Raw genomic sequence first — 22,013 nt, 5'->3', positions numbered from 1 at the left:
GTGTGTGTGTGTGTGTGTGTGTGTGAGTGTGTGTTTGTGTGTATGTGCGCGCTCTGTCAGGTAGAGAGCTGCCGTCTCCCGGTGGGTGGCTGGCAATGCAGCGGTCACATTTAATAAATATTGCGGTAAAAGAGTCCTCCTAACTGCACGATGTGCGCGCAACTTGCCTCCAGGATAGGAGTTCAGCGGTGAACGGGAGCTGGAGGGGTGGAGGGGGACTACGGGAAATTCAACCGTCGGCTGGCCGGGAAGAGCGCTCACGGCACCCGGCTTCCGGGGATTCGGGGGCCGCATCGCTTGACGGCAGACGTCGGTCTTCGGCTGCGGAGGGGGGTTGAAAAAAAGGGGGGGGCGAACGGCCACACTATAGCCGAAATCCACATCTCGTCTTCGGCCACTTCCGAGATGTCAAGGAAGCTACAGAGGACAGAAGTCTGCGCCGACTGCAGTGCGCCAGGTAAGGGAATATAAATCAAAACAGACAACCGGGTTAAAGCGGAACAATACGGCTCGGCGGGGAGGGCGACATGCTGGGGGCAACGGAGCCGAGGTCGGGCTCTCTGACAGCGGGTTCGCGGGTCAGGAAAACGGCCGGGGCTCCCGAGCGTCGCTTAGGCCCAAAATAAACAGTGGAAATAGGCGTGTTAATACAACGGGAAATCACCGTAGCCACATAGCCGCTCAACGGACATCAATGAGAGGCTACACATGTAGCATTTATGCCTCTTTCGACCGGGAATCCGCCGCGCGGACGAGGGGCGCCGGACGCCGCCGCGGGAGACCCGCCGCGGCGGATTCATGGCGCTTTCCGACTTCGGCGAGACGTTTTGTTTTGGTTTTCATGACCGGAGACTCAACACTCCCCAGCCCCGACACGTTAGCCTAGCCCCGGCTAGTTGGTCCAATTTCAGACTCACAATTTGGTGCCTGTTGTTGAAATACTCAGCGCGCTGTTGGCGTTGATGCGCTATCAAGCATCGCGACCTTACGCCCTTTTTCTCTTTTGTTATTTGACCTGCCGTGTTTTCAATCTGTGTATTTACCTGGCTAGCAATGCTAGTCGAGCCTAGCCTCGCTAGCTAACTTTGGCCAAGCGACAAGTTTTTGCTAAGCTGATGCGTCAGCTAACAGTCATTCTAACGATATTGTAAATATAAACCAGTCCATTAGGAGCGCCTTAATGGATTATTTGTATATCAATTTCTTTTGATTGAAATTGCCCATATTTTATGTCATATGTGTCTGGAATTTTGATTTTTCTATCAGCCGGGACAAGACGTAGTTGGATGGTCGTTGGGGGGGGGGGGGTGTTAATATTAGCGTATCAAACACAAGTTTGTTGTGTAACATCTGTACCACCATGAACTTTGACATTGTAACCTCATTTGCCCCTGTCACTGAAAAACGCCCACCACTATTTTCGAAATTCAAAAAAATATTAAATTTAAGTTGATATACAAATTACTTTGTCATCTAGACTCCTTCTGGACAGTGCCTTGTATGTAAAATTGGAATCACTTGATATTGTGTGTTTTCTTGGATTCATTCATGTATACATATTACATCAGCTGCTCCTTTCACAGCTGCCCCCTCCCATTGGCGTGCGTGTATGTATGTGTGTGTGTGTGTGTGTGCGCACGTGCATGTGTGTGTGTGTGTGCGCGCTAAAAGAGTCTAAAGCTTTAGGGCCTGATCTTTATTCGCAGGCTACACCTGGTCACCTTACTTTGACCTCATCTTCTACTTCGACAGACTTACCTTCCTGACTCACATCTTTGTGTCTGCACTCTTCTTGCTGCCATCAAGCTCATTATGTCAGCGGACATCCATCAATCCTCGTTCAATGGGTTTTCTCGATTGCCAGCGCACTTAGAGTGTATTTAATGTGCTATTTTTTTTTCCATGACAGATTAGCCCTCATTGGGGAAAGATTAATTTCTGCTGGGAGGCAATCGCTGATTTCCGTGGATTTTCACATCCGCATACCTGTCTTTGGCCATATGCTCGTACCTCTTCCGTGAGCTGCATGTAGCCCTTTCTTGAAAGGGTTACACACACGAGCAGTGTGCTGAAAATTGCTGACCTAGCCACTGGTGACAGGCCACCTCCCTACCACCAAGCACTGTGACACACGTATAACTACGTGGTATTGCTACAAAGGACAACTGATACACCCAGCCATAGCCAAGCCTCTGGAGGCTTAAATGTCATGTGTGAAACAATCTGCACGGCCCTCAGCAGCAGTGAATCATGTTTTATGATTAAGATCTTGCAAAGATGCTGTAGAACAAGACACGTAGGTTTATTGAACACATACTGACATTTACAAAGCGCGTACAGTCCTCTTTTATTGTCCGATGTCCCTTGTGAAGCCATAAGTTGTTCCACTCCGAAACAGTCATAAAATGTTTGCAGCATAAGTCGAGGTTACCTTCAATTTAAACTACAGGTTTCTATTCGTATTATTTAGTGATCTTGTGTTTTGTAAAGTGTGTCCTTTACGAAAATATAAATTCAGCATTTACATTTCTGAAAATTCAAAATCAGTTAGCAAACGCAACATTCTGTATTTCACTTGTGAATATTCATATGATGTACAATTTTAGATGGCATTTAATAACCCTTATAAAAACAAGCGTTAATGCTGAATTTAGGATTCATGCCAAATTTAGGCAAAGTTATGTCATGCCGCAGTTCTGCCCTTTTTTGCCACTGCCAGTAGTCTACTCATGTCTAATAGCTTAATGGTCTCGTATTATATTGATCCTGCGAACCAAGCAGATAGTTTAGCCTGTGGGAGTTTTTATATTTATTACACAGATTAAGGAATTAAATTGCTGCAGTCTGTCCTGTAAAGCCTGCATGCTACTGTTCTGAACCAGGCTGCAGCTCTTATCAAAGCCATTTTGCATTTGCCACAATTTCTGCAGGGAAAAAGGCTCATGGCATGTCAGTGCATCTAATGATGGACTATTTTTGCTCCATTAATTCTCTTAAGCCCAGACAGTTTTATCCCAGCCTGAAAGTGACTAACACAGATAGAAGATGTTTTGGTGTTCATGTATGCACGTGTGTAACATTGCAAGTGTTGTTTTGATACTGCTGACTGTTTTGATTTGTAAGCTGCTCATGACATCAGGGCCTTCGGGAGGAAGAGATACGACCCAGACTATATGACAAGTGCCCCAGTGTCCCTGGACTGGCATTGGTCATAACTGCCTCCCTCCTCCCCATTCTTTCCTCAAGTCACTTCTGTTTATTCCTATTTAAAACATTAAAGATACAGGACTCTGGAAGAGGAGAGAACAATTTTTTCCTGTCAGAATAATATCCCGGGGTGCTATATTCCTGAAAACAGACTGAGGCGACCAAATATTGGTTTGACAGTTAGTAAATCTGACACATGGTGCAGCCAAAGAGCCAGAGCTGGTCTTACCCCAAGCTGCTTATGTTCTCACTGGTCATGTGTGTGTCGAACACACTTCAGGTGTGAATTTTCTACATGCCATTGGTTTCTCAAAGTAACATTGAAATAATTGTAAATTCCACTTTTGACCTGATTAGTAAGTTGTCTTATAAGAATGGTCTTCTGCATTTTTCCTCCCTTCCACACATGAACAAGCGAGGCAACTGTGTTATTTTTTTCTGAGTTTAACCTCCTGTTTTGAGGTTTTTATCTCCAAATGGTGTTCAGAGCTGTGTGTGCGATGGTTCATTAGTAACATTTTATAGAGTTGAGTGTGCTTTACTATGCAGGCCAGACCGCCAAACATCATCTTGTTTTTGCTCCTAAAAGACACACATTCTGAAGAATAGTTAAAATCACCATGTACCGTTCTTTTCTGTCACCAGTGAGTTTTGACAAAGACGTGTAACCCTGAAAATGCAAGCCTGCTTTCCTGGTATTGTGCACTATATTTTGCAGGGGCACTTTCCAGTGTCACATGATAAATACACATTTTTAAGCCGCAGCGAGCGCCTCTTGAAGCGAAGACCAAAAAAGGGATATCTGTTTTGTATGACCTTGAATGACATCTGGACTGAAAGGCAGAATCGGTGGGCGCACATTTTATGAGAGAAAAATGACTGGAGTTGCACTGTAGGTTAGTATAATTCAGAGCTAAGCAACGTACTGTGTAGATGGTGAAGGATTTTTGGATATGGAATATAGTTCTCAGGTATGCAGTTGTTTTGACGGTACAGAGAGGTGTCATAATTACACCTTAAATGATTACAAAGCTCAGAAGAATAGTCAGCTGTGTTTGTGTGTTTTATCAGACCCAGGCTGGACCAGCATCAACCGAGGGGTTCTGATCTGCGATGAATGCTGTTCAGTTCACCGCAGCTTAGGCCGCCATATATCCATAGTCAAGCACCTGAGACACAGTGGATGGCCTCCAGCACTACTGCAGGTAAAGCTGATGAAAAATAAAGGGTGAGAAAAAGAAAAAACAAAGAGGAGTTTGCTAGGACTTACAGGAATTACAGGAAAAAAACATATCTCAAGATCAAGATTACAGAAGTGCCGTTACAACTGATACAGCATCATGAAACTAGAAGAAAATATAAATCTGCATATACAGTGTATTTTCTTTAGAAAGGTTTGCTCTTTATTTTGTAATGTCTATGAAGTGAACTTTGAAGGCATCCTCTCTTTTTGTACCATTATATGAATTGATATTATATATATAGGGTGGTCCTTTACTACTCATCCAAGTACTCAGAACCTAAGAGTTTGTTTGATAACGCCATCACTCTTGTGTTTCAGATGGTTCAGACTTTGGCTAGTAATGGGGCCAATTCCATATGGGAACACAGTCTCCTTGACCCCGCTCAGGTGCAGAGCGGTCGTCGGAAACCCAACCCTCAGGACAAAGTCCAGTAAGAATATCCTACAAATTCAAATTCCTCCGTGTATAGTAGTAAGCATATCCAGTGCGGTCCTTAAAGGACAATACTGGCCCCGTTGGTACATGATGGCCTTGTTTCAGTCAATAAGCTGAAATATTTTATTTACGTTGGGTCAACTCAGCGCAGCTCACATCATGTGGTCTATTCTTTGTATATTTCTTTCATGTGACAATACATGAACACAGTACTGAGTTAAAAAAAAACACACCCAAAAATGCGTTTCAGAGTGATGAAAACTTTGGAGCTATTTTTTTGAAAATGAATATTGTGTTTCTAATGCTTGCAGCTGGTCATTTTCATTGCTAAAGCTATATTGTGTTGTGTATGTGGCTTATTATTGGTGTTTGCATGCCCTATTGTTTACATAGTATCAATTTTCTATAATTTGAAGGTGTAAATTTAGATCTGCCCTCCTCATCCCTTGTCCAGTTCAGATTCAAAAGTCGTACAAGCTTTTGCCTTAAGTTCACAAGAACTGTATCTGGATGAGGCATAACAAAAACAAAACAAACAAAAATACGTTTCGAATAATCTTTGGTGATTTGAGGTCACTAATTCGCTCCGCCACCAATACGCAGTTCGCGCAATCATCGCGGTGTGCGTTCGTCTTTGAAAATTCTGCAGGCGTGACCTCTGACACTCTCTGACTAGCCATCTCTTCTACTAGGAAAGTAACAGCTATATCTATCAGCAAACTGTCACAATGTGTTAGTAGGCTCTCCGGACATGCAACCATGCGTCATTTCATTCTAAATACGAGCGACGAGATATTTTTTTTCACCATGTTCACCTAGTGAAAGTGTTATAAAAGTTCTATCAGTTGTGGGATAAAGTACACAAGTCGTTATTTTTCGCGGTGGTCACATTTGTGCAAATGAACGTGAAATTGAAAGAAGGATGAGGAGGACAGACCTAAATTTACAACCCCCCTCCCCATCTCCTGTCTCTAGTTTAGAGTGTGTGCTTCAAAAGAAGCTTAACTGGATTTAAGATTAGAACACAGAGACAATGACAAAATGGGTCATCTTTTCAATGTGAATGTAATTTAATTGCTACGGTTACGGGGCTAATTTCATCCACTCCTAACGCCCAGTCTCCTTGAAGCTGTGGGTTGTGCTCACGGTTTTTCACTTCCACCCCCTTGACAGTCCCACTAAATCGGAGTTCATAAGAGCCAAATACCAGATGCTGGCCTTTGTGCACAAGCTCCCCTGCCGTGATGATGATGGCGTCACTACGAAGGACCTCAGTAAGGTGAGGGCTGAGCATTTTGCAGCTACGCAACTCACGAGTTAGGTTTTAATAAGTCATTCTGGACATGGGTGTGCAGCAAAGGAGCAGCATCCATTGACGCTCAGGGGGACCCCGCATACAAACACATGCATGTGCCGTTGGGAATCACTGAAACTTATGCACTCACCTGCAAACTGATCAATCAGCCCTCCTGGCAGGAAGTGATGTGGATGAAGCGGCAGGATGTAATAATGGCCTATCACGTGTGCAGAGCTCTGCTGGGATCACTGTAAATTGTACCTGTTTTTGTCTTTAGTGATGTTTATTCTTTCCAACCGGTTTGTTTTTTATCTCTCCGCTTTTTCCCCTCTCCTGTACCTCCTTTTGTCTCTCCATTAGCAACTTCACTCAAGTGTGCGAACAGGGAGTTTAGAGACATGTCTTCGACTGCTGTCCCTCGGTGCCCAGGCCAATTTTTTCCACCCGGTAAGCTGAAACGTGCCACCCGGCTCACCCCATCGAAAATTTCAGCTGCACTCACTGCCCTCTCTTTAGGCCTCTTATCATGACTCTGTTTGATCTTCTCAACCCTGCAGGAAAAAGGCACTACCCCTCTCCACGTGGCAGCCAAGGCAGGCCAGATCTTGCAAGCTGAGCTGCTAGTGGTGTACGGTGCAGACCCCGGGGCACCTGACATCAATGGACGAACACCGATGGACTACGCTAGGTAGCATGCATGGGTGTTTGGATCTCTACGACAATAAAAAAAAAAAAAAGGAATATAACCATCGAATGAATTATTTTGTCTGCCTGTTCCAGGCAAGCTGGCCATATAGAGTTAGCAGAGCGTTTGGTTGAGTGTCAGTATGAGCTGACGGACAGGCTGGCCTTCTACCTGTGTGGCCGGCGCCCAGGTAAGCCGTGCACCTGTCACACAGTTTACACGCTCTAAAGCCGAGCGGGCACCTCTCGCCGTCTGCACTCTCGTAGCTGCAACCCAAAACCTGAATTTTTCCCTCTCTCCCCTTTTTAGATCACAAGAACGGCCATTATATCATTCCTCAAATGGCTGACAGGTATAGACCCTTTGATTATTGATCTGTTTGGCTGGTTATAAATGGTCTGTTGCTGCATGCTGAGTGTGGTTTCATTGCACGGGGTGGGGAGTACCGTAACCTATCGGACACCAGACCTGAAGGCCTCCTAGGTGTCGATGAATATTCATTGATTGCAGTTTACCATTGTGGCCAGAGGGTGGCACCGCAGTATATGTAACCCTATCCTTAGAGCGCGGCACAAATGGCCCCTGGCTTCTTAAAAATAGTTAAGGTGAATGCCAAGGCCAATTCTGAGGCCTCCGGTGATCCAGGTACTTATAATTGGCTCAATTTATTGATCCCGAAGTGCAGGTCTGATCTGTAAGTTGCAGAACTTCACACTGAGACCATAATAAATCAATGCAGACATTCACGACCTTGGCTTGAAGTACAACTGGGCTGAGGAAGTAGTTAGACTCACAAATGTACATGTAAGGCATAAACCAAGCAAAGTCGGAGATCTATTTGTTACCTGTGGGGAGGCTTACTTTTTGGCTGCCTTCTAACTACTTGCATCTGCTCTGTTCTGCGAATGGTTCCTCTGGATGATAACAATTAAAGCTGTTTTGATGTGGGTTCTCCACCCTTCCCTCTGTCTGTTTTCTTCCTTTCTCTCACTCATTTTCTGTTCTCTCCATTTCGCTGCGCTTGGTGGAGCCAGAGCTCGTCCTAAGTGCCCGACACAGAGGTATCTTCACTTTCCTTGTTCCTCTTTATTTTTCCACCATTTTCCGGCTTCATGTTAACTCCCCTCTCACTCTCGCTCTCTCTCTGCTGCCCTGTCCTTTGTAGACATCCATGTCCCATGAAGAAATGCTTTCTTTTACACTGGGAAGAATAGTGTTATGATTTAATCTGTTACTGACAGAAAATGGAGCTGTATCGTAACTTCACTGCCCCATTTTCCCATTCCAGAGGCTTGACCTTCAGCAGAGTAGCTAGTCAAACCCTGCAGCTTGTAAAAACTAAAATTGTGCCGCTCACATGTGACTGCAGGAGGTTACACAGCTCCAAATGTCACTGCCACAGTGAACTCAGTTAACTGACATTCAACACATCTTCATCCCAAAGTGCCTCCATCTCCCTGCCTCCCCTCCTCCTCCTAGCAAAACATCCGACCCACTTTCCCACCTGCCGCTCTGCTCCATCTCCATGTTACCCGTCCTCCTCCACAGTATCCTCTCTCCGCCGTGGTACCCGTCTCACCGTCGCGCTCTGTGTTTTTTAGCCTGGACCTCTCGGAACTGGCCAAGGCCGCGAAGAAGAAGCTTCAAGCAGTGAGTGGTCTTCAGTATTCAGGTCGAGGTTTTAGTCTGCAGACACATGTCTGATTTGAAGAAGATGACCTCAGTTTTTTTTTTGCAGAAAAGAAAACAAAAAAAACATGTTAATTGAAACACTCATGCTCATGACAGAATATCTTTCCATATGTACTGTTAAATAAACAATCATTTTTATTTCTGTCAAAATGTGCATATCACAGCTGCCTGTGACTCATCTCTGTTTTAGCTGTATGTTTTAATCAGCGATAAAATATACATTTTTTTGGGGTCTATAGTGTCAAAATGATACAGCATTTAATCAAGCGCCCTTAGTTCTGTCTCTGCATATACTGGCCCGGCTCACAGGATCGGTCCTGTGATTACGCGTGTCATGGAGGAAAACATGTGACTCTTTCAGTTTGGAGAATTCAACTATTTTTTAGTTATTTATTAGTTGTTTTGGAGCACCGCCCAAAGTCTTTAATCCATAACCGATACCTGAGATGATTAATCTTACATGACACTAAGTTTAAGTGATGGATAGGAAAACATTATGACTGACATGGGTGTATTTTTATCTATTTTAGTATTTTCTACATTATTCATGCATTTTTGAGTGTAAATAATTATATATTGTGTGTGTATGACAGCTTAACAATCGTCTATTCGAGGAGCTGGCGATGGATGTCTATGATGAAGTGGATCGCAGGGAGAATGATGCAGGTGAGCCCCATTGTTTACCTCTTCAGTGCTCACCTGTGTTCTGAGCGCCGCTTCCCCCGCCATATTTAGATGTGGGGATTGGTGATATGAGCCAAAATGTTTGTGAAGCCCAGAGTGGAGGGAATATGTGAAGAAGTATGAGTTCAGCAGTCAGTGTGTTTTCAAAGCCCTGAGTTTGGAAGAAAGGAAAGAAACATTTTGCAGGAGGCCAAAGGAGGGAGGAGGAGAGACTCTGTGAGGAAGTGCCTCAGAAATTCTCGAGTCTCTCTCCTCCTCCGCGACTCTTTCCTCCTTTTCCCTTCCTAGCAGTCAAATGGTGCTTTCTGACAGGGGCACTTCAGGTAAGTGGCAACAACAACAACACACACACACACACACACACACACACACATGCATCCTGACAATCAAAGGACTTGTGCTCAAAGCATGTTTGTGCATCATAGGAATTCAGTTGTTTTTTTCCCCATTGTTTATGTCTGCCTGTATGAGAGGGTGGATGAACTGGCTGTTTGGCTGTGCACGTACCAGACACGATGACATTCTTGCTAAAAAAGGAAAGACAAAAGTATTATTTTGTCTCTTGTTTTTTTTTTTTCTTTCCCTCCCCCAGTGTGGCTGACAACCCAGAACCACAGCACTCTGGTTACTGAACGAAGTGCAGTGCCCTTCCTACCGGTCAACCCCGAGTACTCCGCCACACGCAACCAGGTAAACCAACACACACACACACACACACAAAGCACATGGTCAGAGCTTTTATACCTAAACCCATCTCAGAGTTATTTCACTAAAAAAATAAAGCTTGGCTTGGAAAGTGTGTTTTTTTGGTAGTCTGTGCATTAGTATGAAATTAACAAGGGACATTCCTCTGTGTGAGCGTGTAAGTATGTGTCTGTGTGTGCGTGTGTGTCTGTGTGAGAGTGAGAGAGAGAAAGAGACAGACAAAACCCACGTCTTACCTCGTAGTTTCTCCTGATCAATGTGACTCACTAATGTAAGCATTTGCTTTTAACACACGCGTTGCCATGTTTGATCTGCCCTCATTTGGCATCCAGCATTCATGATGGAAAAGTTAAGAAACAGACTCAAGATATTAACTTTATCTAAAAGCGTCTGCATCCAGTAATTCTTTGTTAAAAGAACTCAGTCCTTTTTTTTTCTTCTATGGATGCCAGCAGCTTGTATAATTGCATGGTTTCAGTTTCTTAGTTCATATTTGTGTATGTATGAGCACATTTCTGCGAGTGTCTGTGTGTCCCTAATGTTTTGTATGACTGTGTTTTTCCACAGTGCTCACACAGGCAATGAACCGTGGGCTGCGGTCGAAATTTGTACGCTGCAGAACTCACAACCAAACGCTCCTGCTTCCATTTTAGACCGTCACACCGGTGCCTGAGTTAATAATTGAAATCCAAACTCCTCATCTGGTCCCCTCTCCCCCCCCGCAGGGCCGTCAGAAGCTGGCCCGTTTCAATGCCCGGGAGTTTGCCACGCTCATCATTGACATCCTGAGTGACGCGAAAAGGCGACAGCAGGGGAAAGGTCTCAGCAGTCCTACCGGTGAGTTGGGGGTAGGCCAGTTGGACAGGGATGGAGTTGAAGGATTTTCACACAGGACACGAATCAGGAAAACCCCTTTGGAAGTACCATGTTTTTGCCCAGAAGTCCAACAGAAGTGCAGTATTTAGAATTTTTGATTTATATATTACTCATTAATAGACATGTCTCAACTTTTTTTTTTCCAATTCATCGCGGTGCAGAATGACGATTCTGGTACTCGAGGTACTTCACTCTCTCCCAAAATACGGGTTACATCCCTGAAAAAAAAAAAAGAAAGAAAATCAAGCTCACAACAGCCAAAATGCCTCGCGGCTTCAAAACTGCAGACCACAGACCAGTGATTAGCATCGTGCCGGTCCCATCCACACAGCTTATGCATTCCACCATCAAAAACCAGATTACCGACTCATAATGGCATTTCTCTCTGGGTGCAGCGAGCTACGGGGGTGTAAAGTTTTTCAGATGCAGATGTATGGCGCGTATGTTAACTGTTTATTATGTGCCCTCAGACCCATTAGATCTCAGCTTTGACGACGACCAGCACGACTATGACAGCGTAGCTTCTGATGAAGACACCGACAGCGAGTTGACCACCCAGAACAACAACAACACGCAGCGCAGCAACCGTGCAAAGGTGCAGCTCTTGAACACCCAATGTGAACCCAGTCATATACAGTATTACAAATTATCCATGTAATCTCCATGCTGTAGTTTGCTTTTAGTTTAAAATACAATTTTTTGGTCCGTCCATGCATTTGTTTCTGACTGTAATGAGCGTTTCCACGTTCTCCTCCGGGACTTCTTGTCCCTGCATGCTTCTCAGGGAGTGGCCATAGTAAGAACTGCCACATAGCTCCTGAGTGACATCATCATCTATTCTGGTCCCTGTCAGAGAGGCATTGTTCATGCAAAGAGAGGAAAGGAGGGAGAGAGAGAGTGGAACGGAGGTGGAAGTGGTGCAGCATTGGGAGTGGTATAGTGGTTACAAGTAAACAAGTGCAAAATTTGCAAGTTTTTTTGTTTAAATTATGCTTCAAAACCTGAAGCTAAACCTGCAGCTGTCAGGTTATCCTGTGGGCTGGTTTGACAGAGTGGACAAAACTCAGACTACATGCAAATCAGATGTTTACCCCCCCCCCCCCACCTCCCCCACCCCCATCACTAAATATGCACATTGTTCTGTAGTTTCAACCCAAAGAGGGAAACTATAATTGATATTTCCTGAAGGTAGTTTTTAATTTTAATTGAGAGGATTTTCTTTTGCATTTGCTTAAAAGAAAGATACAGTGACCACCGACGGACAGTGAGGGTGGTCGAGTGAAACACTAGGAATCACAGGGGCCACAGGAAGCGGGGGTTGGCATTGCAGCGAGTTAGAACTGAAGCTCCACTGTGTGCTTGTATATGGGGTCAGCTGCAATTTTGGCCTTCGGGCTGCTGGCCAGCTTACACCTCCCCGACACACAGCTCAATGTCCACTTTGCACAAAACACAGAGGAAATTTCTTAATGTTGTAATACATTTAGTGTATCTGTAACAGTAAATTAACTAGGCAATAGATTCACAATCATTACATTACATTACATTTGGCAGACGCTTTTATCCAAAGCGACTTACAATAGAGGACATAAGCACTGCAAAGAACACTTGCAAATACAAGATGCACAGGAAATATACAGAACAGTAAGCTGGGGTTAGTTTTGTTTTGTTTTTTTTGTTTTTTTTTTAAGACAAAAACGTACACGTACGTACACACACACACACACACACACACACACACACTGCATAGCCTAACTTGGTGCCTAACCTGATCTGGGGCAGCTCAAGCATCAGCGCAGTAAATAGTCCTGAAAGAGAAAAGTTTTTTACCTGTTACAATCATTTTTTTTTATCCAATGTGTCCTCTCAATGCAGAGCATGGACTCGTCAGACTTGTCAGATGGGCCCATCACTCTGCAGGAGTACCTGGAGGTGAAGAAAGCTCTGGCCTCCTCTGAAGCCAAGGTGCAGCAGCTGATGAAGGTCAACAACAACCTCAGCGAGGAGCTCAGGCGGCTCCAGAAGGAGGTAGGAAGCCACCCGGAGGCGGGGTAGTGCCTTACTGGATGAGGAAGATCGTATATAAAATAGCTTGAGTGACAACTGGAAAATTTTCTGATTCAGTTTTGGGAAACGGGAAAAAAGGGAAGCCCACCAAAATTGGGGATGATGTTTGGATGATGGGTGGATTAAGGAGTTCAAGGCAAATTGACAGATCAGTCTGGGAGGGGGCAATTGATTTAGACAGAAGGAGGACAAAATGATGGAGGGGCAAGTGAATATTTTAATGCCAATGAGTTTTCACGGTCACGGTGTCATTTTTCCCAACATGTCACGTTTCGGTGACATGATTTTTTATCATCTGTTCTCGGAGCTCACTCAGATGCTGTCACTCTTATGAAGCTCTGGTTCCATGAGAAAAAATAAAAATAAAAACACAGAAAAAACCTGTCTTCCCATTTTAGCTGACGTGTTTAGTTTAATAGGCCTTAATGGCGTCCATTCGCTGTCCACTGTGGCTCCATCCAGTTTCCGCATTCGTTCATTCCCGGCTACAAGTGTCGTGTCACGTTGACCCCCCCCCCGTTCTGTGGCTCATTCATTCATCCTCACTTGACAGTGAAAAATCAATGAATACGCATGTTGGCGTGCGGTCGCTCAGATACATCCGTTCTGCAAACAGCAAAAATTGAAAAACTGGTGTCCGGTCAGATTGCAATTAATGGTCCCCTTCACGTTATCAACCCTTGACATAAACCGGATGTAAACAGGTTTGCAGCCCCGCACGACTTCCTCATCACCTAATCGCCATTTCGTCATGTGACTTGTTTGTGCCCCCCTCGCCCTAATATTCATTATTATCAAAAGCCCGGTATGACCCTTAATTGTACCTGTGATTATGATGGCTTGTCTTTGACCATTCAGTTGACCCCCCCCCTTCCCTTCAACCCTCCTCATTTCCCTCCCTCCATCCTCTCATCCCCTCCCGCTCCCTCCTCCTCTCCTGTAGATCACGCGGATGCAGACAGAGAACAGCGCGCTGCGGGGGGGCCAGCAGGCTGGGGGAGCAGCTGGCCATGGGGTAGGGGGTCCTGGTGGAGGTGGAGGCTGCTGGCCGGGGGGAGGGGTGCGAGGAGGAATCGGAGGGAGTCTGGGCGGATTTGGGATGGGAGCGGATCCCCCTGGGCTCTCGGTGCCCTCCTCCGCCGCCCCTCACTCCCATCCCCACCGGAGGGACCGCCAGGCTTTCTCAATGTACGAGCCGGGGGCGGCCCCCGGCCCCACGGCCCATGGTCCCCCAGCCCTGGACTCCCTGGCAGCCCGCCTGCAGCCCCTCCACACACCCAGCGTAAGTTAGAACTCTCCTGGCCCCTTTCCAACTCCCACTTCTCTTTCAGCAGCCCTGCCTTGTTCTCTCCAGTCTGATTAATGGGCGACAGTCCAACCTTTATCTCTCTATTTCCCTTTGAATCACTTTCCCCTGCATCTCCATTACCCATCTTTCTCTTTGAAAGACGGAATTATGGATCCATCCCCTTTTTAGGCGTATATCCGTCCAGAAACGATAGCACCTAGTTATGCATTTGTTACTCAGCAGCTCGCAGGGGAAACAGCAAAAGTCTGACCTGAAAGAGAAAGATGCACAACAGTGCGTGCGTCCGCTCTGCCGCCTGGCGAAAAATTTCCGAGTCACCACCCCAGCCCGCTCTGCCACCTCTGACCTCCCTCTTGCACCTCTGGAATACGGACACTAACACGCTGCGGGGAATGATTTTTTTTCTTTTTTTTTTTTTCTTTTTACAAACCACGTCAGCTGGTAGCTTCATAGAACGGAAAGATTGCCCCGACATGAAGTTGGTCTCCAATGCAAAATCTCTCGCCCGGAAGATTTACCTGTTTGTCCATTTTCTGTCCTGTCTGTCTCTTCACCCGTCCGTCCCTCGCTCACCGCAGTGTGGCCTCGCATCCTCCGGATGTAAGCATTTTGTGTGCCGTTGCGTTGTTTTTGCCATTTTATTTCTACCCATAGGCCTCGTCACACAGCCCCCCGCCCGTCGCTCACTATACATCCTGATATTGGAGATCAACCGTAGTATTTGTGTGCAGTGACTTTGAGCCGCTCCATGTAGCTGTATCACCAGTTAATGTAGCTCAGTGCTAGTTAGATATTAGTATGTTAGCCGCTGAGGCCTTCAGCGCAACCGGAGCATAGGCGACCCGCCGCATTCAACCAACACTTCTCCCTTTTCCTGCTGTCATATAAAACAATCTCTTCCTCTTTCCTTTTTCTTTTCATGTCTACCCTCCTCCGTCTCCTCCATCTTTCCTCTCCGACCTCTCTGGCAATGCTTCGCTACACCGCCGACCAACACCCATCTGCCTCCCCTTCCTCAACCCTCTTCCTCTCCACCCTTGTCTTTCTACTCTCCCCCACAGGTGAGGAAGGGTAGCACCGGGGGCTTAGCGCAGTATGGAGGCCAGCACCTGTCTGGGTCCACAGAGATGGGCAGATATATGGTGAGTGTTTTTTTCAGTTGGCATTTTGGAACTTGTTGGAATTTGGCTCAAATGCACGAGGAAAGACTAAGCCAAGTATTTGGATGGGTTTTATATATATATATATATATGCATACATCGTGTGAATGTATGTGTCTGAATGTATTTATGTATGTATATATGTGTGTGTGTGTATATATACATACATGTGTATATATGTGTGTGTGCATATGCATATATATATGTATGTATGTATGTATGTATGTGTGTGTGTGTGTGTGTATATATATGTATATACAGTCATGGCCGAAAGTTTTTAGAATGACACAACTATAGAAATATCTGGCAAACACCTAAAAACCCTGAAGGAACAGACTTTGTGAAAGTGTCATTCTCAAAACTATTGGCCTTGCCTATATATATATATATATATATATATATATATATATATATATATATATATATATATATATATATATATGATTCCATACCACCTAGCAAGAGGCTAGGTTTAACCTAAGGCCAGTTGCCAGCCAGTCACGTGGCAACATATAGAGAAATACGATGTTTACTTTTTCACACTTCAGGTTGAGGTGTATGACTGTTCCCCCTCTCAGTCACATGCCGGGGAAAAAAGGGTCCTCAGTGAACCAAAATGCATGTTTGCATGTACTGCATGTTTTTGGACTGTGGAAGGAGACCAGAGAGCCAAGAGTGGGATGGGGAAATCATACAAAATTTTAATGTTTTCTTAATTTAGATTTTATATAGTCAAATATGCAAACTCCTTTTTTAATTTTAGCGTTTCTTTTTTTCTGTAGTAGTTTTTGGATACAGACTTTATGAAATCAAACAATCTTCTTTGATTTTAATCTTTTTTTCTATATTAGTATTTTGTTTTCGACTTTTAGAAGTGAAAGTTTGGAAAAGTGAATGTAAAATAATGGTGTTTCCTGCTGTATTAGTTGGCATCAGATTGCTTTTGTGTTTATTCGGGTGTTGTCAAACATTACAGTGGTTATGAAACACTATTATATTTCCTTTACTTGTGATAGAGTGTATGTGAGACAGGGTTAAAAACAACCTCACTAAAAAAATAGACTTTATTTCTGAGGATGTCATGAGCTGATTACAACGATGAAATGCATAATACGCTCCAAAGTCCAATTTGACGATGACCCCGTCTATTTGACCCGCATTTATTGCCCCAAGTCAGGATCTTGTTTTTAAAAAAGTTTCCCCACATCTGGATAGATTTGAATCCAGTTTACTGGTCCGGACAATTCCAGGCTGCTCCAAATATTTCATTATCCTGCATTAGATCTGTCTGAGGACTCAGATTATTGGTTTATGTTGTTTTGCCAAAATCTATCTTCTATGAATCCTGCAGGGACACGGATTATTGACCTGCATTTCTGTTGCGCAAAAAACTCTTACAAAACAACTCCCTTTTGATTACATTTTCAGTATTTGTTTGTGCATGTGTGTGTGTGTGTGTGTGTGTGTGTGTGTGTGTGTGTGTGTGTGTGTGTGTGTGTGTTCCCTCACACAGGTGCCGAAATCAGAGAAGCATGGCAGTGGCACGGACAGTGACTATGACAACACGCAGACGTATGAGCTGTCATTAAGGTCAGCCTCACTGTTTGGTTCCAGGTTTTAAGGGCTCCACAGAGGTCACTTTCTTGGTCACACATTTAATTCAAAATGAACTAGATATCACAGTTACACCTTGACTTACGACTTTCATTTGTTCCGCGTCCAAACTCGTTACTCGAAATGCTCATATATCAAATTAAATTTCCCCATTGAAATGCGTTGAAATGCTATTACTCCATTCCAGCCCAATGTTTTTTTTTCTGTTTTTACACATTTTACACATTTTTCTTGAACAAGAAAAATAATGTTAATAAATAACAAATAATGAATAAAAAAGATAATACATCATGAAAGAGAATGTCAAGAAATAAACAGGTTTTATTAAGTGTATGTACCATGAAGATGCCGGTGGGGTGGAGGATATCAGTGTATTATCTTGAGGGAATTTTTCATTTGGTGCTATTGCTTAACTTAACTTAACTTACTGCCTACATACTTAATGCTACAATGTGTTGCTAAATGTAACTAGCACACTGCTACTTGAATCCCAGTCCTTTTTTGAAAATGATCAAATCGTCCCTGACTGGCTTTGACTCACTCCTCTGATGCGTCGTCCTCAGCCGCGTCAAAGTCTCGGAAATTTCTCCTGCCTTCTCATAGATGATGCTCTCGCTCCTGGAATCTCTCCAACAACAGCTTTTCCATGTCCTCATGGACGAGGCGGCAACACACACATCGCTTTTGTTTTTCCATGATTTTGGCTGGGCTAGCTAGTGGCGGGCAGCACGTCTGACTGTTTATAAACAATAATTTACAGACAGATGCGGCCAGGTCAGTGTCAAATGGTCATCCCTAACTCAGACGTCAGCTCATATCGCTAAAATTCGCCTGTGCGACCGCTCGTTTCTTGGAAAACTCGTAAGTTGATCTACTCGAAAGTCAAGGTTCAACTGTGAAAGTGATATTATGGGTTACCCAAAGTCTAAAACATCGGAGAAGGTTACAGTGGCAGGTGAGACATGTGAGAGGCAGGATATGAAAAAGCTTCAGTTTAAAATCTTAAAATCTTAAAACCTTAAAAAAAACAACAAAAAAAAAACCTCACCCACTTACTGTAAATTGTAATAATTTAAACTGTAATAATTTATCTATAACTGCAATATTTCATAACAGCTCCATGTAGAATATTTTTTCATACTCTTATACGCTCCTTATCTTTCACTTGTTACTTAAGACACTTTATAGTTTTCACTTGTTACGTAAGACACTTTATAGTTTATTTGTATTTCTTATTCTCCCTTTTTCTCTTATTTTTGACAGTTTATACAATTTTTCTACTATTATTTATTATAGTTATATTTTTCTTGTAACTCTGGTTACAAGTTGTTCTTATTCTTATTCAGCTCCTGGTTACATTTGTGTTCTTCTTGCCCTCAGCCTGGGCCGCAGCAGCGAGGAGGAAGGCCGCGGGGACTCCGAGGAGGGCGGCGGGGAGGCGGGGGAGCCGGACCCAACCCTGCCCTGTACGGAGGACGTCATCCTGAAGACTGAGCAGGTGACCAAGAACATCCAGGAGCTTCTCCGGGCGGCTCAGGAGTTCAAGCACGACAGGTGGGCGTCCGACACAGAAACACACGTTTAGTGTGTATCTCTTGTTGCTTCAAGAGTTGTTTTGACGTTTTAAGATGATTTTCAAAAAGTTTTCCTCTTCTTCAGCTTTGTTCCGTGTTCTGAGAAGATCCATTCTGCTGTGACCGAGATGGCCTCGCTCTTTCCCAAAGTACGTTTCACCCCCGTTTCACGTGATATTTAATGTTTTACCCCCCGGCAGATGGTTCTGAACCCTTCCTGTCTCCACAGCGACCAGCCTTGGACGCGGTCCACTGCTCCCTCCGCCTGCTGGCCTCCAGCGCCTCCCGCCTGCAGGTGGAGTGCCGCAAGGCGGCGCCCACGGAGCCGGGGGCCCCCGCCGTGGACTACCAGCTCCTCACGCAGCAGGTCATCCAGTGCGCATATGACATTGCCAAGGCGGCCAAGCAACTGGTCACCATCACCACTCGCGAGAAGAAGCAGTGACCCCTGAAAAGGGAGGCGGGCAGAGGGAAGGCGAGGGAGGAGGGAGAGAAAGGATCAACGCACAGGAAGGGAGAGAGGCAAACTAATATCACACTACGGAGGGCGGGGGAAGATTCTTGGGAAGGAATCGGATGAAAGCGTCGTTAAGTAGAAAACACTACAGAGGAGGAAACCGGGGAAATTCCACAAGCGTGGGAGTGCGACGGGAATCCTGGGAGGATCGGAGACGGGAAAGCTGCAGACCGAAAGGCAGCGGAGTCTGATGTGTTTTTAAAAAAAAAAAAAAAAGAAAGAAAGAAAAAAAAAAAGGCAAGAGAACAAAACTGCTTTAACTGTGACGCGCTTAAATGTGGAGGACGGGGGCAACGGCAATGTATGGCTGACCCCACCCCGAGACGGCGCCGCTTATTTATTCCTCCGTCACTCGTCATCCCTCCCCTTTTCCCCCTTTTTCCCAGGAGGGAAGGAGGGGGCTTCCATCTCCATCCTTCCGTCCTGTGAGACGTCAGGATGTTCCCCCCCCTTTTTTTCCCCTCCTTTTCTGGTCTTCTCCCTTCAGTCTCCAGACGGACGAGGCCTCTTCTATCCTGTCCCCAATTGGAGGAGCCCCTCCACCCGGGCGCTCTCAGATGCTTCTTCCTGGGTTTTCCACCTCCTCCCGTTGTCGGTGGTACACAGCATGGTCTGGCATGTTTTCAATTTTTCCTTGCTTCTTCTTCTCCTTCTTCTTTTCTTCTCCTTCTTCTTCTTCTTTTCATTTCTAGTTTGTTTTCATCCGAACATGCAAGTCGGGTCGGACTGTACCGCCGAGGACAAAAATTGACTGACTTAAAAAAAAAAAAAAAAAAAAAAAGACATCACTTACACTGGAATAATTGTGATTTATTGTGATTTTTTTTTTTTTTTTATTTTTAATTGATATTTTTACTGACTCATCTTGATTTAACTTTTTATGTATGCTTCATCGCGTCAACTCGGATTATTCTAATTTTAGCAGATTAGGGAAAAAATACTTTACCGGGATTCATGAAAACATGGATACACACTACAAATAATCTGTGAAATGCTCCTGAACATTTCTCAAGCGCTCCTAGAACTGTTAGCGTTTGCTGTCTTCTTTTTTTTTTTTTGTTTGATAAATCCTGTTACCAAGGGGTTCCTCGGGTGCTAAGAGTGTCAGGGGAGAAAGAGGTGCTTCTGGTTTGGCTTTTTTTTTTTTTTTCCTATTTTTTTCAAAGAACGTGGCCCCGACATTGTTTCAGGAATGGCGAGCTCTCTGTGTTTTATTTATAATTAATCTCACCGTTAGCGTTGAACCGTAGAACAAGTGGAATCATCTCAAGAGTCAATCCAGCCTCCTGTTTCCTGTGCCAAGATAGTCTCGCCGATTGTTGCGTTCGGTGTGGCGGTCAGCCAGTGGAAAGTGCCAGATCCACCAGATCCAGCATCCAGGAACATGGATATGGTGATATATATATATATGTGTTTTTCTTATTAACCTGGCGGGTAAACTGACTTGGAGTACCCACCCCCAATTTGCTTGATTTAGTTTGTCTCATTTTTTTTTCCCCCACGCTTCGTACCATCTGGCAAGCACAATCAAGCCAACCATCTATTCTTTTTTTTTTTTTTTTTTTTGTTCTTTTGGGGTGGATTGAAACGTCTCAGCCTGCTGATCCGAGCCTCTGGAAGTTGCCCTCGAACTCCCGACTTCGAACGGGGCGGTGGCAGCATTGGGAACAAAAATGTCTTCTTTTCTTATCTCTTCCTTGACCCTTTTATTAGTTTTTTTTTTTTTTTTTAATGAAAGGCAGCGCACTTTTTCCTACCGCTGCCCACCGGGCCTGTGCTGTGTCGTGCTCACGGGGCTGCATCTGAAACAAAAAGTGGGGGGTTCACCTTATCTGGGCTCTCCTGTGCCGAACCTCGCAGCTCTCAGCCTGTTATACCCCCCTCGCTGGAAGGTAGTCACATCTCAGTTTTCCTTTCTTCTCCTGCCTTTTTTAGCAAGACGCGATTCTTCTAACGCAAGGCCCGATGCCATTTCACCTCCCAACACTACCCTGTCTGTTTTACCCTGTTTTTTTTTTTTTTTTCTTTTTTTTTTTGGGTTTGATTTTCCCCCACTTGTTGCCCCCCCAAACTCCCCAGTTCTCGCCCGGGGTCTCTAGCAGTCGGTGTTCTCCGGTCTTTCTCACTCATGGCTGCACGCACGTCTCTGCAGGTTGGGGTTGGGGGTGTGCGGGGGGGATGTCCACAAAAACAAACAAACAAAAAAAAAAAAAAGACTTGTTTCGAAACGTGTCGTTCGTTTGATATCAAATGCCTTTGCACATCATCATCATCATCTCCTGTTTTGAGTTTTCGGTGAAACGACCGATTCTTCCACGGAACACCCGCGTTTTAGACTCGAGCCATATATATGAACATATTTTCATGCTATATTTTATACATTAAGCTATATGTTAGGGTTATGTCTGTGAGATATTTATGTGTATTTGTCAGCTCAGGTGGGCTTTAGGCCGAAGGATCTGTTGACCAGCACTTCAGACCTCGACACGCGTCGTACCCTGGACCGTGTTGCCGTACTGTACATATTGACGGTTGTACCGGGGGGGGCCACGGGCAGGAGCAGCGGTTTCGATCACCCAACGGCGTGGTATCGTTGCACTATTTTCAAACACCAGCCGGGTGAAAAGCAGGATCCGCTTTACGCGCCGCACTCTCGCCCACCCGAAAGGGAACATCTCAGCGCGAGGTGTGAGGGGTGCAACGGGAAAAAGGTCTAAAGCGCACTTGGGCTGAGCACTAGTCATCTCAGAATGCCGGGGAGAGCTGGGGTGGGGTAGGGATTCGGGGGTCGGGTCTAAAACGCACATGGCCCGGCTCCCTCTGGATTGTGCGGACACTACGAACGGGTGCCTCCAGGGTGAATGTTTAAAAACGCTTCCATCGGTTCGCGCCCCAACACACTTGTTTTTCCCCTTCATGCAGGATCTCAGCACGTAAATCCCAGTAT

At 44.9% G+C, this 22,013-nt stretch overlaps 1 protein-coding gene across 3 annotated transcripts; it reads left to right on the top strand.

Annotated features, from left to right (window-relative positions):
* On the top strand, positions 1 to 21,281 carry git1 (G protein-coupled receptor kinase interacting ArfGAP 1). 3 transcript variants are annotated; one of them, XM_086143493.1, is made up of 21 exons: positions 3 to 457; positions 4,279 to 4,412; positions 4,769 to 4,881; positions 6,060 to 6,165; positions 6,544 to 6,630; positions 6,741 to 6,871; positions 6,964 to 7,058; positions 7,178 to 7,220; positions 7,903 to 7,929; positions 8,470 to 8,518; positions 9,154 to 9,226; positions 9,837 to 9,934; positions 10,675 to 10,786; positions 11,296 to 11,420; positions 12,701 to 12,853; positions 13,836 to 14,174; positions 15,263 to 15,343; positions 16,875 to 16,951; positions 18,356 to 18,529; positions 18,635 to 18,698; positions 18,779 to 21,281. In XM_086143493.1, exons 1-21 carry the CDS (start codon positions 406 to 408, stop codon positions 18,992 to 18,994), a joined length of 2,349 nt encoding a protein of 782 aa, XP_085999619.1. In that variant the 5' UTR covers positions 3 to 405; the 3' UTR covers positions 18,995 to 21,281. The 3 variants fall into 3 exon arrangements, with proteins under 3 accessions (XP_085999621.1, XP_085999619.1, XP_085999620.1); XM_086143495.1 differs by lacking the exon at positions 13,836 to 14,174 and having other exon boundaries at positions 1 to 457; positions 18,779 to 20,771; XM_086143494.1 differs by lacking the exon at positions 7,903 to 7,929.
* Positions 21,282 to 22,013: the final 732 nt, after the last annotated feature.

This window comes from Fistularia commersonii, chromosome 3, assembly GCF_037954325.1.
Source record: "Fistularia commersonii isolate RoL2024-O1a breed Wild chromosome 3, RoL_Fcom_v1.0, whole genome shotgun sequence".
Lineage (NCBI taxonomy): Eukaryota > Metazoa > Chordata > Actinopteri > Syngnathiformes > Fistulariidae > Fistularia > Fistularia commersonii.
The sequence above is the reverse complement of the archived record's forward strand: the minus strand, read 5'-3'. Positions and strand labels throughout refer to the sequence as shown.

Excerpts from the sequence above, each read along its gene's own strand:
- git1 (XM_086143493.1), top strand. The coding sequence starts at position 406 with ATGTCAAGGAAGCTACAGAGGACAGAAGTCTGCGCCGACTGCAGTGCG. Across the intron at positions 6,166-6,543 it reads CTACGAAGGACCTCAGTAAG|CAACTTCACTCAAGTGTGCG; the intron begins GTGAGGGCTGAG and ends TCTCTCCATTAG. Across the intron at positions 6,631-6,740 it reads AGGCCAATTTTTTCCACCCG|GAAAAAGGCACTACCCCTCT; the intron begins GTAAGCTGAAAC and ends TCAACCCTGCAG.